This window comes from Ambystoma mexicanum, chromosome 9 (assembly GCF_040938575.1).
Source record: "Ambystoma mexicanum isolate Mex_15411 chromosome 9, UKY_AmexF1_1, whole genome shotgun sequence".
Taxonomy (NCBI): domain Eukaryota; kingdom Metazoa; phylum Chordata; class Amphibia; order Caudata; family Ambystomatidae; genus Ambystoma; species Ambystoma mexicanum.
Genome location: NC_090931.1, coordinates 825,025,421 through 825,042,905, shown reverse-complemented (window position 1 = coordinate 825,042,905; position 17,485 = coordinate 825,025,421). Strand labels below are relative to the sequence as shown.

The following is a 17,485-nucleotide window of genomic DNA, read 5'->3' as shown; positions in this document are numbered from 1 at the left end:
AGTACAATAGCATCTCTTCTTTTCTGCCTTTGACTTGGTACTTAAATATCGCCCTGCTAAGGAAAATGGAAAGGCTGATGCCCTGTCCAGAAGCAAAGAGGGGAGTTGGATCCTGCCACCCCTGAGCGCATGTTACAAAAGGAACATTTTGTCTGTATCTGTACCACCCAAAACACCCTAGTCTCTAGCATCCACTCCTTGGTCCTCATACATGAGAACGATCTTGCGGAATGGAATGCGGAAATACTGGAGTTGCTACCATATATAAACAGGTGTTTGTATATTCCCATGGTCCCACTTAGACATAAAACGCTACTATGATCCCATGATGTTAGAATTGTTGCACATCCAGGGCAACAAAAAAAACCCTGTCCCTGTTACAGCGCTGGTGCCGACAATGGGTAGGGACATAACTCATTATATTTACACATTGCGCTATTTGCACTCAAAGCAAGAAGGACAAAGCTCCTCCTCTGGGTAAAATACTACCACTAGCCATAGCGCACAAACCATGGTATATGGTATGCATGGATTTTATCATGGACCTACCACCTGAACAACATTACAACACTATATGGGTTGTTGATTACTTTTCCAAAAGGGGCAGTTTTGTTTCTTGTAAAGGACTCCCTTCAGCTCCAGTATTAGCCGGCCTATACTTCCATCATGTTTTTTGGTCTACCATCAGTGATTGATTACTTTTCCAAAAGGGGCAGTTTTGTTTCTTGTAAAGGACTCCCTTCAGCTCCAGTATTAGCCGGCCTATACTTCCATCATGTTTTTTGGTCTACCATCAGTGATTGTCTGATCCCAATTCACCTCCAGTTTCTGGCAAGATTTTACAAAAAGGTTGGGTATAGAGGCACGTTTCTCTTCAGCATACCACCTAGAAACGAATGGTCAAACGAAGACTAAACCAGACTCTGGAGCAGTACCTCAGATGTCTGTCTACAACATCAAGACACTTGGTTCGATCTGCTCCATATCGTTGAATTTGCATACAATAACGCAGTCCATTCAGCAAAAGATTACTCACCGTTTTACGTCTTACATGGTCAACATCCTCATATATTGCATATCATGGATCCTCCTTCTTCTGACACACTCGCTGCAAACACCAGTTTTTTTTACACATTCACCAAATGCGCTCCCTTATTAAACAGCATTTACTTGCTGCTCATCGGCATAGACGAGAGTCTCCTGTCTATACAGTTGGCAACCAGGTCTGGTTAGCCACTCATTCTCTACGAATCTGTGGAACCCGGAAACTGGTTCCACGCTTTATCAGACCATATAAAATCACACAAGTAATTAATCCAGTCGCCTTTTGTCTAGCCATTCCTCCAACCTGACGAAAACATTGATGTTTTCCATGTCTCTCTTCTGAAATCCTATAGACCTTCCATCCGCCTTCAGCCTCGTCCAGTACCAGTCTAAATAGGCTTGGATGAGGAATACGAGGTAAAACGCATTCTACCCTCTCGAGTATGCAGGGGTCGCTTACAGCACCTCATTGATTGGAAGGTTACGGTCCGGAAGAAAGATCATGGGAATCTGCATCTGGCATTCATGCCCTGTCTTTGTGGCTCGTTTTCATTGTACTCCCCCTTTAGCACTGCAGGCTTTGGGAAGGGGGGCTGTTACAAAAAATGCTGTGCGCCGCGATTGGCATTTGCTGTGGCGTATGCTGCAACGAAGTGCGGCAAGCAGAAAACCACAAAGCCCAGCTACCCTAGAGCGCTGTGCACCACGTCCCGTTATTCGTTCATATGTACCTTCTGTCACAGAACGCTGTGTCACAGGAAGCAGCTGACTTTTCTCCGCCCTCGATAAGAGCTGGCATTAGCTTTTCTCCGGTGCTTCACAGCTGACTGGTTTGCCATTGCTTTTCCGCACACCCTGTTCTCTGCTGTTACTCCGTTTACTTGACCCTGGACGACCTCGACCATCTTTTGGATTAGTATTTTTTTGGATTAGTTTGACCCATTTTTGGATTGCCTGACCTTGCTCTCGGATTGTGATTTGGACATTGTTCACTTGAATTACTTTTTGTTCCTGTCATTTTGGGGTACATGAGATCAAGACTGCCTTGCTGCTCTGGGATCCTGGATTATGTCTGCTGGATTGATTCAGCTCCTCTTTTTGTGGATACAAGTACCTTCTGGAGTTCCAGTCCATACTTTCAAGATCCCAACTGGAAAACAGCCAGGTATTTCAGAATTAATTGGGGTATTGGGGTTCTTATTCTTATCCTGTACTAATTGTGCTCTTCTATTTTTTCAGCTCCTTTGAGAGTGTGCCTTGCATCTTCTTTGGCCTTTTGCTCAATCATCCCTTCAGGGCTTATATTTAAAGTCTTGACGGGGCTATTGAGTTAAAGGAATTTTGTCAACCTGCCTGAGACTTCCGCCCATTAATTGGTAAGCTTAATAGCGGTGTCCATTTGGAGTAAAAACTCCTTGTTAAAATTGGCTGCCTTTAGAACTGGTTAATTACACAAGATAGTTTTTAATGTGTCAAAACAGGCTTGGTCTTTTCTCTCCCACCGTAACTTCTCAGGGGCCACATTCTTTAATTTGTTAAACATGCTGTAATAGTGGAGAGTTGGGTATAAACCTCCCATAATGACTGACCAAGCATAGGAAATCTCTTAAATCTCACTTGCTCTTCGGAATTGGTGTTTCTTTTACTGCTTTAACCTTATCGGATTGCGGTTGAACTAAACCGTTCCCCACAAAGAAACAGATATTTTATGGCTGATTGGGCTTAGTGATATTTCTTAGGGTTATCCGTAAGACCTGCTTGTTGTAGGGCCTTTGTGATTTTATATAGATGTGACACATGATCTTTCCAGTTCTTACTGTGTATGATTATATCATCTAAGTAGGCACCACAGAAACTAGAGTAAGGTCGCAAGACTTTATCAATAAGTCTTTGGAAGGTAGCGAGAGTGCCCTAAAGTCCAAATGGCAGGACTTTGAATTGGAATTACCCATTCAGAGTGGAAAAGGCTGTTTTTTCTCTATGTTCCTTATTCAAAGGAACTAGCCAATAGCCTTTAGTCAGATGAATCATGGAGAGGTATATGGCGGAGCCCAATCGGTCAATGAGGTCATCAATGCGGGGAATTGGGTAGTTGTCAAACTGTGCAACCTTATTGAGTTTCTGATCGTCGATACTGAACCTGATAGGCTTGGCTACTAATACTATTGGCGAAGACCAGGGGCTATAGGAAGGCTCTATAATATCATTTTCCAGCATCTTCTCCACCTCGTTTGCAACAATGGTCTTGCGTGATTCCCGGGATTCAGTAAGGTCTCAAATGTATTAACTTTACTGCTGTGGTGCGGACATGGTGAGAGACATCTTTCACCCTTGCAGGTTTTTCATTAAAGACATCTGGAAATGTATTGAAAAAGGCTTGGATTTTTGTTTTTGGGGTACTGGTCAGATGATATAAGATTTAACCCATCTATTTTTTCTGAGACCAGACTAATCATTGCAACTGAGGAGGATCTAGCTCGATCTTCCTTCCACTCTTTTGGAAAATTCATGTGGTGTATTTGTATTTTTTTTCTTTTATAGGGTTGCAACACTCGATAATTATAACAAGAAGTTTGCTCTAAAATCTCATATGGTCCGTACCACTGGGACAACATCTTGTGCTCAGAGGTGGGGAGTAACACTGGTACCTTTTGTCCAATGGCGAAGGACTGAGTTACTACTTTGTCATGATGGCTTTTCTGATATTCCTGAGTTTTATTTAGATGTTCGGATACTATACTCTTCACTAGGTTCATATGCTCTTTGATTTGTTGGGCTGTGTGGGAAAGTGTCAAGAAGGCTTCTTCACTCTCTTTTGTGTCTCGCGCAACATGCCTAAGACATTGCGGGGAGTCCTCCCATACAAGAGTTCGAAATGGGAAATTCAGAGGGAAGATTGGGGGGGCTTTCCTAAGGGCGCACACAGCCCAGGGAACCATCACATCCCAGTTCCTACCATCTTTATCAACTAGTGTTCTCAATAAACATCAAGGTTTTATTAAAGCGTTCAACTAGCCCATTTGAGGGTGATATACAGACTTCTTAGTCTTAATTTGCAATATTTGTTTGACCTCACTCATGATTTTGCTCATGAAGGCGCTACCCTGATCCGTCAGAATTTCCTTCGGGAATCCCACATGTGATTTAAAAAAAAAAGGTATGAGCTATTTAAGAACTTGCTGTGAGGTGTTTTTAGGCATGGGGAAGGCTTCAGGGTAGCGGGTGCTGTAATCTACGATGACCAATATGTATGTATTCCCCATCGTTATGTTTCACAGGGCCCTATGATGTCCATTGCAATACGGGAGAATGGGATATCTATTATCGCCAGGGGTGCTGGGGGAATATTAGGTGGCTTATGCAAAACAATAGAGTTGATGGCTGTAAGATTTGGAATTAACCCGAACCTCTGGCATTGCTCTGGGCATCCTTCCAGACCACCCTTCTTGTCCTGCCAAGCCATTACAAAAGGGGACAGACCATATGCAAATCAGACTTGGTCCCGCCACAAAAGGGGTAGTCCAGTACAAACTGCTTGATCACATCCTTTGGGAGGGAGGGCTGTCCGTCCTTTCCTTTTAAATAACCCATTGTAATTGTCCACATTGTCTAGACTCTGTGTGCCTGAAGTATTCCTCATCATTCTGCATTTTCCTCATCGCAGTATCCTCACTGCTTTGATTCATTGAGGTACTGATGTTCTTCCTCGTCCGTTTTTCTACATGATTCACATGGGTAGTCTCTACTCTTCCCCATTCCAGTACTTGTTAAGGAGGTGGAAGTGTCTACCTTGCACAGGTACATGGAGGTGTAGGGGCCTACTGGATCCTCAATCGGGTAAGAGGGTGAGGGAGGTTGTGAAGGGGTAGGTAAATACTGCATTCTCCCTAGTGGGTCATCCCTCGTCTCATAAGCAGTTTCCCTCCCCATGTGATCCTCCCATGGTGGACCACCACCATGGGCATTATTGGACTGTGGCCACATCGCTCCGGCCCATGAGAAGGGTTTCCCCCTATGGGAGAGGGACGACATCCAGAGTTGTCACAACGCCTGGTGTACTTTGTGAGATATTTGGACACATTTCCATTGTGCTTTCACCTTTGCGTTCACATGCTGGAAGCACTGAAGTCTTTATCTCTGCATAGAGAACCCCAGGGAGGTGGGGGGGGATGGTCAGAGAGTCAGAACAACAAGTCAACATGGTTGACAGACCTGTTATAGGCTTGGCAAAACCCCTTGAGCCCACATCAGCCCTATGTGCACTCAGTGGCAAAAACTGACCGCATATACCACCCAATTATAAGTCACAGATGCAGACCTTTACTGAAAGTTCCAAGTGGACGAGGGAACACAGTAAAAAAAAACACCCTGCAGGTTCGATTTTGGAGAAGGCTGGAGACTTGAGTGTTGAAGACAGAAGAGGCTAGAGAGACGGAGTAGACTGGCGAGTTGGCAGTAATGGGGGGCAGGAGGAGGTGGGGAGCTAAGCGGGTGAAAGTAGAGTTACCACCAGAGGTGAAAGCTATGGAGGTGGGTGTAACCGAGGGGGAGGGCGGGCATAAGTAGGTGGTGAAGGGGGTGACCTAGGAGGCGATAACCTCAGGAGCTGGGGGTGATAAGAGTATGGTAAGAACTGTGGTGCAGGACGAGGTGGTTGTGAAATTCAATGAGACCGAGGAGGTGAGCACATCAGAAGCTGGGAGTGAAGTAGTGGCAGTATTAGGTGGGGGAAGTTAAGGTGGTAGTGAGAGGGAGGAGGTGATGACCAGTGGCAGAAAGGGTACTGAGGAGGAGATTATTAACCGCCTGCAGGATTGGGTTAATGAATGCCGGGAGAAGAGGACGTGGGTCTTGAAGGAAGTAGTGGAAAAGTCTAGGGCAAACTTGGCACAGTGCTATGCAGGTTGGTGGCGAGGTGCCAAGAGAGACTGTAGGACAGCCTGGGAAAAGTGACTTGAGGGCTGGACCCAGAAACCGGAAGAATGCAAACCTTGCTTTAGAACAAGAATATCTGTGTTGGCAGGAGGAAGCGGAAACTGCTAACGGGTGGAAGGAGGAGATAAGGAAGATCTGAGAAGGGATTACCCAGCCAAAACAGAAGGGTTACCAGATGGCCAGGCCAGGCAGGCTCAGTTGGTGGAAGGAGGCATGTGAATGGAGTACAACTATTGTAGTGTCAAGAGGGGTGGAACAGCAAATCTTGAGACAGGAGGCCAGGGATCAATCAGTCAAGCTCTCTTCTATCTGTTCTCGGAAATGCCTGACTGACTCCTCCCACTTGCTGGCAAGACTACTCTAATGGAGATGGTCCTTTTGGGTTCAGTATTCCAGGAAACATGCACCTAATTCCGACAAGCCAAATTGTTCTGAAGAGGGATGGGGAAAATTCGCCCTCTCCTCCCCCTCCTAAAAGGTAGATGACAGAGTAGGTCAGGAGATACTATTAACACCCATACTATTTTGGACCAATTCCTAGTGCGCCAACGATCGCTAAATATGTCGCAAGGTACCCTCTCAGCCAGCCCTACTGGCCAGGTGCGGTACAAGTCTACCCCAGAGTGGATGAGGAGCCTGAGGCTGCAACAAAAGAGACCTCAATTGACAGTATTGACTAAAGCGCTGAGAAGCCACATTATTGACGTCATTAGAGACACCACGACTTAGCAGTGTTAGACATGAAACGCACATTCCATCCGCACATCGGGACACAAACACACCCAAATACATGAAGAACACGAGCGTACAGTTCTATAAATAGAGGACAGATACATATAAATATTTTGCCATTGCTGTTATGATTTTTATCAATAGCTGAACGCAGCAACGTAGAAACTGCAAGAAGAAAGATATCCTGAGTAAAGCTTGCAGATGGTTATATGCACATAACCTTATGGTACTGCAGGAGCACCTATGGACCCGACAGAGCCAGGTGTGACTAACATATGGAGAATATAGAATAGCATGGACACTGTAGGAACCGCATAATGGTTTAGGAAAATTACAGCAGACCACAAGTCTCTCAGCAAGAGCCGAGCTGAGTTGAATTCAGGGGGGGCCAGAGCAAATGTGTGAGACAGGACCCGCTGCCAAGGCCACCAGATACAAATGACATTCCATTCCCTGAACGACCGTAACACCAGCTGCAATAAATGCAAATAATTCTTCATTATTCAGAGCTCTAAATCATGGTCTCCGAACACGTGACCCGGCCGACTCAGATAATGGACAGAAACCAGCGCTGGGAAATGGAGTTGATCTCACGCCGCTGACAGAAGCTTGCAACAAAGATGTTACGATGTGGGACAAGTGTTGCACGATATGAACGAGCACTCTCCTAGTCTAAGGTGGTACACACAAGTTACAATGCAGACACAGTCATTCTCATTACCTTGAGAAGGTACACCAAGAGCTGAGAACCTTTGCGGAACCCAGGCCTGGGGAGGTCAGCCCTAGCCAATCACAGTTCAGGCTCCTAGGGGTGGGAAACAACTGGCAAGAACCATTGGAACGATTCTCACACTGCAACATTGTTAGAGAAAGCATTTTGAGGATGGAACAGGCCTGCCGCCAGACATGCGAGAGCCAGTAAAATAACATGTTTAGGGGATTTTATAGGTTATTAGGCTCCTGACGGCCAATCCCAGATGGCAATAGGTTTTCTGGAGAGGGGCCCAGGCTGTGACATCACTATTATGCAACTTCAGGACAAAACTGGCCTGCGAGCCAGGAGACGTTGAGTGGTCCACAGATTTATTGTATCCTTGTACTGATCCCTGTTGGTTTGGCTGTAATAAATCACAGTTGGAACTTGCTTTCTAACTGGGTCTACGTTCCTTTTGGGGGAAGGTGTTGGGCCTTCCAAGAGTCTGCAAACTCCTAGTGGCCCTCTAGCCTACCTGGGAGTTTGTCCCAACAAGTTGGTATCTAAAGGATGGTTGGCTGCACTAGCCCGGCACCAGGTTGACTCCTTCGCCTCCGAACCTTGGAGGCTGCGGGCCCCTTGCATATTTATTTTCTTAAAAACTCTTTTTATTAGTGGTCACAGAGATACATAACACCGTTAAAACTTCATATTTCAGGCAAAAATGAACAAAAGAAAGAGGAAAAACAATTCACATGGTATATATGAAACCCCAAGAGGTGGTATGCTTACACATTTGCATCGTCATCAGAAAGCATGTCACACAAGTACGTTCTGAATGGTCCCCAAATATCTTTAGGTCTGCACGCCACTGGGCGAGTGAGGACAAACTGCTCTTCAACCTCGTTGACATATGTCAATTCCCAAAGGAAATGTTTCGCGGTTGTAAGATGCATTTTTTGGCCACTGCACACGAAACATTAAATAATCTCCTGTTTTTTTCGGAGCACTTGCCTATGTCCCCAAATAAATATTTCTGCGGGGTTAATGCAGGGGGAATTTGTGTAATTTCTTCCAGGATTTCCGCCACCTCCCTCCAGAACCTAGCCACCATTGGACATCCCCAGTACATGCGGAACGAACCAGCCTGATCCATCTTGCATTTGGGACATTCACCGGGACTATCAGGTACAAACTTGGCTATTTTGGCCGGTGTGTAGTGTAATCTGTTTAGAATTATGAACTGGATCGGGCGTAATCGTGCTTTCAGGGAGACCCTCTTGGTTAGGGAACAGTATCTATCCCAGGTTTTATCATCTATGGGGATTTGAAGATCCTTTTCCCATTTATTTTTGACTAGGTTAGTCGTGGGGGAATTTGTTTGTACTGCAGTGTACAGACTGGAAATCCTCAGACGGTCCCCAGACGTTATCATCTGTATAAGAGGGTGTGTAGGGGGTTCATCAGGAAAGGACGCCCAGTGTTTCTGAAAAGCAGATCTTATGCGATAGTACTGCAATGTCCTGAGCGGGCCCCTACCGAATGCCCCCGTGATCGCCTGAAGGGTCGCAAATTTCCCGTCAATAAACATGTCACCCAGTTTTGTCTCTACATTGGTATCCCAGGCCTCGCGTAAGCTGCTGTCATGTGTTGGTGGCATGTCAGGGTAATTCCAGAGGGGAACTTCAGGGTTGTAGGGGGACAGCACTTCCAGTCTTCTAAATATAGCTCTCCACTCACTAACCGTGCAGTTTACCAGGTTAAAGTCACACGTGTCTTTGTAGTGTGCATCAAAAATTACGGACTGTATATTTGTGGGGGAAGTGGTAAGTTCTTCTATAGCCACACGGGGGGGGGCTCGTCTTTATAATACCAGTATTCCGCGAATTGGGCTTGTGCCGTATAATAGTATAGTTCAAAGTCAGGTGCCGCTATGCCGCCCGTGGAGTATGGTTCAGCCATTTTCCCCATCCTATTCTTGGAGTCTTCCCATTCCAAAGAAAGGATGTCACCATTGACCTAAGTTTATTAAAGAAGGGTCGTCCCGGCCATACTGGGATATTCACAAATAGATATAATAGTTTGGGCAGGACTATCATTTTTAGAACCGCTATTCTACCATGTAATGATATCGGCAGGCGATCCCATAATAGTAGCTTAGTAGTCAAGGCTTGTAAAGTGTTATCGTAATTATCGGTGTACAGCGTGCATTTTTCTCGTGAGACAAGTATCCCCAGATATCGAATGGTCTTCTCAGACCACTTCAGACCACATAGAGAACCGGGGCATCTGGTAGCCGATGTAAGGGGGAAGATTTCCGATTTGGCTGTATTTATGGAGTATCCTGAGTGTGCAGTGAATTCCTGGATCTCTGCCATAATAGGTGCAATGTTGTTTTCTGGTTTGCAGACATATAAAAGTGTGTCGTCCGCATATAGGGAGATTAGCTGAGTAGCGCCCTTCAGATTAATACCCCTGTTTGAGTGTCTGAGCCTAATTGCAATCGCCATGGGCTCTATTGTCAGGGCAAACAATATGGGCGAGAAAGGGCAACCCTGCCTGGTACCCCTACCCAATAGGAACAGATCAGATATGGATTGATTGGTTAATACTCGAGCCCCAGGTTCCGTGCTCAGCAGTTTCACATATCTAATGAAATTGGGGCCAACACCACATGCCTCCAGTACCGCTAGCAAGTAAGCCCATGACACAGAATCGAAAGCCTTCTCACCATCTAATGATATGGCAACTGCGCTCCTACCCGGGTCTATCTGGGCCATGATACCGAAAAGTCTATGGGGACCCTCGCATATTTTGAGGGGGATGGGAAAACTCATGCCAGTCGTCAGGAGCCCCTTGGAAATCATCCTGCCCAAGACCAGCGAGTTGTCCAGGCAGACGGGACAGGGAGGCGAGCGTCTTGACGGGGAGCCGGCAGCCGAGCAGCGCCAGCACAGTACGGAACTTAAGTATTGATCCAGTATGACAGCAACTATGGGTGTGAGGGAGGATATTGAGTATTGAGTATTTGTGGAGTATTGTTTTGTACTGTTATACTGTTTAGCGTTGCTGTAGTGGGTAGGGATAGGAGCGGAGGTAGAAGTCCCTTTTCTATGTTTAGTGCACATTCAGTCTGCAAGGTAAAAAGTTCTGGTGAATAACCTAGACTATTGACTTAAAGGCTTGGATGACAAAAGTTACGTCTAAGTTTAAGTTATCCTGTGGGTTGGGCGTTTTAGCTCGGGTCATAGATGATGGTATCCCCAGGAGGTTTAGCAAGGGAGCTAGCCTAGATTGCGGAAGGTGAGTCGGTTGGTTAAGTCTCCTGGAGAGAGGCGTGTCCCACGTTAAGAGAAATAACGGGTGCTGTTTGGTCACAAGAGAATATTATTATACTCTGCCTGCAGAGCAGCAAGACAGCTGTGGGGAGTAACTGGTTATTATAGTGTGTGTGCGATTCTTGATTTAGCTATATTTTTAGCTTGATGAGGTCACCCTTGGGTTTGTATATAGGGCACAGAGAATTTGAGACGGTGAGGAGCTAGTATTGAGAATTTGGGATTGGCAGACGAGGTGAACAAGTGGCAGTGCGCAGAAGGCGCATGTGCAGGATTTTGCCCGAGGAGGCAGTGATTGTGAAGGAGGGGCGGTGTGCAGAGCACGCCTGATAAGTTGCAGGGCCAGAGGGGCTCGTAGAAACTGGACAGTATTATTGTTGCATTGTGACTTTTTATCTTTGAACAGTGGATGATTGTAACCCTCAACCTGAGGTCAGGTAAAAGGTATTGAAAGGTATCAAGGTAACAGTGGGGGGACTACTCCCCTTCAGCATTTGTGTAAAACACTTCTGCGTTATAAGGAAAAAATATGTAAATATAGCATAGAATGGTCCAAAAGTACAGTTCCTGCAGTTTCCTTGATCTCCGGATCCCAGCCCGCCCCCCCCCCCCGTGAGGAATTCAACCATCCGCACTGTGGGTGGTTGCTCACGTGGGCTTTTTTGAGCTTTTAAATGAAATTGAATGATGGTAAATCAACCTCCAGAAAATGTGTGTCTAATCTGCACACATTTCCCTATGCTCACTGCACAACATACGCATAGATCTGTGTACTCTGGGTGGACACAGCCTACAGGCGCAGTCTCCCCAGTCATTTAGTTGGGATATGACAACCAGGAGTAGACCATGTCTTCTCAGAAGGGGGAGAGCCAAACCTTCCCTGTGCCATGGCCAGCCTAATTAACTTACAAAGGCTCCATGGATCTACCCTATCCTGTGGTTGAGCTCTGTAGCTGGTGGCAGCATTCACATACTAATCAGAGTTTAATTCAAACAGGCCCACATGGGGCCTAGCTGCATAGACTAACAAAGGAGACAGGAAACCCCAACACCCTTTCATATGCACTGTCAACCGGATGCCAGCTCCCTCCCTCTGTATCGATTGACAGTGAAATGTTATGCCTGGGACTGCTTGTTTACAGTAGTCATTCCCGCAAGGAGTCCCCATTCAGAAGGTATGAGTATGTGGATTGATGGAGCTAGGCAGTCTGGTCTTGCCACAGCTTCGAGTGAGACCTGTCAGTTAAATCAGGAACCACTAATGGCACCATTAACCAGAGACCCTTTGAGCCACAATAGACAGGAAGGTGGGTGGGACTTAGTACATGTTTTCACCGGTTTACCTTTTCTGTTGCAAAGCACTCTGGTTATGACCTCACACATACAGGAGATTGTTGGTGGGGACCCTGGTTTGGTTCATTAAGATAAGCTTAGCCTACACCAATCCCTGTGGTCCATTTGGCTTTAAAAGAGGGCTGAGCCTCTCTTTTGGCAGAACATCTGAAGGCTTCAGCAGAAGGAAGAACTCTGCGTTGGGCCCTGGCTGAAGGTACAGTCTGCCTTACATCTTCCGCCAGTTAAAGAAGGCCAGGACCTCCAAGAGGAAAGCAAGATCCCTCCCCTAAACCTGTCCCAGTGAACAGAGGGAGATGCCGAATCCCGAGGACCCTCCGGCAGCTCCAGAACCGGTACCGGTACCCAGCGTGCTCTACTAGGCTCTGCAGCAAGCTTCCTAGGTTGGAAGTGCCAGAGAGTCTCTGAACCTAATTAAGGACCAGACAGCTGCCTTAAACACTGTCCTCAGCTTTAGGCTGTCTGCCTCAACAGTGACATAAGCCTAGTGAAGAAGCTAGGAGGAGCCCATCTACCGACTATCGCCTCAAAGGACATTGTAGAGCCCCTCGAGCTGCAACCAACCTCACCTCTGACTGTTAGGCCGTAGTCTCTAAAGATGTCTGAGACGCCTCAACCAGTGCTTCAGAACCGCCAACCAGCGCAAAGACAATGATTCCTGATATGCAGTATAAGCCAGCCTGCAGCCATCCGTCCAGCGTTGCTTGCCGAACTGCCTGCTGCCTGATACCACAGCTATCTCCCGTCTTGAACTCTGTCGCAGAAGCAGCAAAGCGCCCTGAAACCGACTCAACACTTGAGTACCTATAACTCCTACAGCACAAGGCACATTGTGGTTCTGTCCGCCTGGTCGTTCTGTGAATGCCCCTAGTGACATTTTACGACTGATTGCTCCCATTGTGTTAAAACCAAATATCCTTAAACTGTTGCAATAGTTTACTATGCCGACAAACCCTCCTGTCAGTACCCAGAGTGCATCTCTTTTCCTTCTTTGAAACTGTCTGTCCTCTGCATTCCTTTACAGGGTGGGTTGTATTTCGTAGTGTGCTAGAACTCTGTTGTGATAATAAAGTTGATATTTTTTACAGCCTTGATTGAACAGTTCCTTTTATTATTGGCTAACCATCGCATTTTCGCAGAGTTGCAACTAAGCAACAATCCACGACCTTGCCGAGATAAGCCTGTCGTTCCGCCCACGTGACCAAAATTGGACAAGGAGATTTATAATTATCTTGTGCCCTGGTATTCTACAGGTGTGGCGGCTGATTGATGGTTTAGAAACAGATATTCAGTCTTGGACCACTGGTAGCCCGGAAGTTGATTTGTCACACCCCCAACCTCTGATTGAGCCTTTAGCCCTTCCTGGAACACCTCGAGGGCCTAGCCCTCATACACTCAGCTTGCCAGGCATCCTTAGCTCACAGCCTGAGCAGGTGAGTGCCCCAGACCCTCTTGCCAGCATTGGATCTCCAGCTTCTTTTCATTTGTATTAAACTTGGGCTTTTAAGTTCAGTTCTGCTGTCTGTTTGTGTGTGCTCACCCCTGCCTGGCTTCCTGCACTTTCCTTGCCCTCTGGCCCCCAGCCCTCCCTCAACCACTGATTGGGCTGTGAATCCCATTTAAGATGACCTTACAAGGCAGTCTTTGGCGAAGGGCCTCAAGGCAAAGGGCAGCTCTCGAAGAAGCAGCACTAGTCCGTGTTTGCCAATGTTCACCTGGAAAGCCTGCCGCAGTCAACCAGCAGCGACAGATAAGGGAAGTGTGGTGTGCGTGGGAAGTACAGCCATTACTATACTCCAGTAAAGCCCCACAACTCTTTTTTTACCTACTGGAACATAGACCACTAATGTCTGTCAGCCATATCTCGCACTTAGCCCAATTCTGCTAGCCAGCCATATCTAGCATTTAGCCCAATTGAGTTAGTCAGTGAAATCTTACATTTTACCCAATTGGGTTAGTCCGCCATATCTCACATTTAGCTCACTTGGGTTAGTCCGCCATATCTCGCCTTTAGCCCAATTGAGCTAGTCAGCCATATCTTGCCTTTAGCCCAATTGAGCTAGTCAGCCATATCTCGCCTTTAGCCCAATTGAGCTAGTCAGCCATATCTCGCATTTAGCCCAATTGTGCTAGTCAGCCATATCTCGCCTTTAGGGGGTTAGGAAATGTACTGCCACTAACAAATCATATTAAAAACTCACTCTTTGAATGGATTGTGTCCCCCACGTATTCCTTATCTTTGATATTTCCCAATATCCAGCTTGCTGCCTCCAATCTTTTTTTCAGCAGTGGGCGCTGTGTGTCGAAGCCTGGTCGAGTCGATGTCCCTCAGAGGCCTCCGTCTTGACGTCACCGCAGGTATAAGTAGTATGCGCAGCGCCCGTTGGCCTCAGTTCCGTTTTTCTCCATGCTTCACAGCTTCAGTAACGTAAGGCCTAGTTTCTAGTCAGAAATCTATACTGCGATTTTCTTTGACAATTCATCGAGTTTTCGCACGACATGGCTTCATCGGCACCATCCACTCCTTGGTCTGGATTTAAGAAGTGCCCGGACTGCAGTGCTAAAATGTCCGTGACGGACCCGCACATGATCTGCCTGTGGTGTCTAGGGTCAGATCATCCGTGTTCGGAGTGTGAGGACTGTCTGTCGATGACGGTCATGGCCTTGAGAGAGCGCAGAGAGAAGTTGGCGACAGGTAAGCCTAAAAAATCCCCTTCTAAACTTAAATCGGCAGACAATTCAAGGCCAACGTCTCCTTGTCGTAAGAGGTCTAAAAGCTCCCATTCAAGAAGTGGTTAGCATCATTCCTCGTCTTCGAGGCATGGCAAAAAGAGGCGCCATAGGTCGCCGTCCACTTAATCATCTAGTTCACCCGAACGGGTTGTTTGCCCTTCGAAATCTAGTAGCCCGGCTCAGTGGGAGGAGTTTAGGCTCCGTATGATGAAGGTGTTTGAGAACGCGGCCTTGCCCCCCCTCGACAACACCTAGAAGCTCCAGTCGAAAGACCTCGGACGCACAAGAGTCGTGCGTCTTCGGACCCGGCCGTCGAACCTCCTCCAGAGCGATCTCATCCCTTGAGTCGAGAGAAAGCCACCTCAAAACATAAAAGAATCAACGTCATTGACACCGATGGAAATCTATACACCAGGTCCGAAAAGTGCGTCTTCAACGCAGTCTGCGCCGGTAGCTTTTGGAGTAGCCATCAACGCCTCAAGCGTTGACCTCTTCAGCGCCGCATGTGTCAATCCCTCCGACACATTCGTCGAAGACATCGACCATAACGATGAAGACATCGACACCATCATCGATGCCATTGAAGCCATCTGCACTTGTGTGGAGACTATCGACATTGACGATTTCAATGTTTTCAACTCCTGTTATGACTTCCATAATACCTACTTCATTTGAAAAGACTTGTATACCACAACTACGTACTGAGTACTTTAAATCACTGTCTTCAATTTATGAAGACCCAGAGGAGTCCTTTGAGGATGAAAGACCCTTTTGGTTACAATATGGGACACCATCTGTGCCGGATGAACTTATATCCGAAGAATCTTGCATGAAGAATTTGCAAGATTGTCTTCATGAAGGGAGTGGTATTGATACTTCTCCTGAAATGGATTTTGGAAAGGCATGGGAATCATGCTGAAGTAACATACTGACAGCTCATGACAAGAGTCATGGAGTATATGGGATGGTCCAGACCCACGCCTGTTTTTGAACAGTATGGTTTAACTGATTATACTTGACAAAGGACCAGAGGAGGACCCAATTGTCCCTTTCTATCAGGCTTTAGAGGAGAGTGACTTCCAATTGGGAAACACCCAAGGGTGTCCCGGCCGTAAATAAAAAAAAAAAAACTAACAGCCAAATACAGAGCTTCTAGTTCTGACCCTCTGTACCTCTCAAAGCATCCTACACCAGAGAGCCTGGTAGTGCAGGCAGCCACTTCCTCAGGCAGACAGGATGCCTATCCCACCATACCGCAGGACAGGGATGAATGCTATGACGCCATGGCCAAAAAGGTTTTCTCGGCCATCAGCATGGCTTTAAAATCTGCCACTGCTACGTGCACGATAGCAAGGTTTACCCGCACACTGTGTGAGTGCATTTCTATGGCAGCTGACGATCTCCCTGAAGGGGTGGAGGGGGGACCAGATAGTTTCTTTAACATTGTCAAGGATGGGAAAGACGCTATGTGCAAATTCCTCCAGGCTGGTCTCCACTCTGTTGACAGCATCAGCAAAGCTACGGCGGAAAGTACAGTGATCCGCAGATTTGTGTGGTTGCAGAAGTCCGGATTTGTCCTAGACGTACAATCCAGACTTCTCAACATGCCCTTTGACGGCAGACATCTATTTGGAAATAAAGCTGATGAGAGTTTGGATAAACTGCAAACTTCCAAGGCGGCAGCCAAATCCCTTGGCGCTGCAATAAGGCAAACTCCAAACCGCCCCACAGGTGCGCCCTGGAGGGGTAGGTCCTTTCGCTATTATTCCGCATTCAGAAGGGGCAGAGGACAGCCAGCTCATAGAGGACATACAAGATTCCCCTGTGGTGGACGGGGGAGAGGTACTAAGTCTGCAGCAGCTGCCTTACCTTCAGCCGCCCGAAACCTCTCAGGTCTTCGAAAACAAGACTGCAGTAGGAGGCAGGTTATCACAACATCTGACAGAATGGCAGGCTATTACTTCAGATGCTTGGGCATTGAAAACAATTGCCCAAGGTTACTGCCTACCTATCCTGCAAAAGCCTCAGTCGTCCACCCGGGAACAACTCTTGGAAGGTTCCAGATCTGCTCCTTATGCAGCAGATTTTAACCCTGCCAGAGAAAGTTGCTATACAACCAGTACCTGTAGCGGAGAGGAACAAGGGTTGGTACTGCCCATATTTTCAAATTCCCAAGAAGGACAGAGGATTGAGACCCATCTTGGACTTGAGAGACTTGAAAAAGTTCCCCAGGAAGGACACAAGTTCCTCAGGAAGGACACAAGTTCAAGATGGTAACCCTTTCTCAGATCCCAGATCCTTCAGGCCCTCCAGCTTCAGGATTGGATGGTATCATTGGACCTTCAGGATGCTTACTTTCATGTGCCGTCCATCACAAGCACAGACAGTACCTGCCGTTCGCGGTTCTCATTATCAGTTTCGGGTTCTGCCATTTGGGCTAACCTGCGCCCTGAGGGTTTTCACCAAGCTAATGGCGGTTGTGGCAGCGAGTATCGGGGGAGGGCGGGATTCATGTCTACCCCTACCTAGACAATTGGCTGATCAAGGCCAGTTCCCCAGAACAAGCCCTGGACCATCTCAGCTATACGAATGGATTGTGTCCTCCAACGTATTCCACATCTTTGACATGTAATGTCCACAGCTTTGTACTTCGGAA

General features: G+C 46.9%; 1 protein-coding gene across 2 annotated transcripts in view; it reads left to right on the top strand.

Moving 5' to 3' along the window:
• UBE2G2 (ubiquitin conjugating enzyme E2 G2) overlaps positions 1 to 17,485 on the top strand; it is a 534,674-nt gene that overhangs the window by 265,090 nt on the left and 252,099 nt on the right. Inside the window, exon 3 of one of the 2 annotated variants that reach the window (XM_069615845.1) lies at positions 2,078 to 2,209. The exons of the other annotated variant lie outside the window; for it this stretch is intronic. Within the exon in view, the coding sequence (XP_069471946.1) occupies positions 2,078 to 2,209 (132 nt within the window). The remainder of the gene's footprint in view (positions 1 to 2,077; positions 2,210 to 17,485) is intronic. 2 annotated transcript variants of the gene reach the window in all.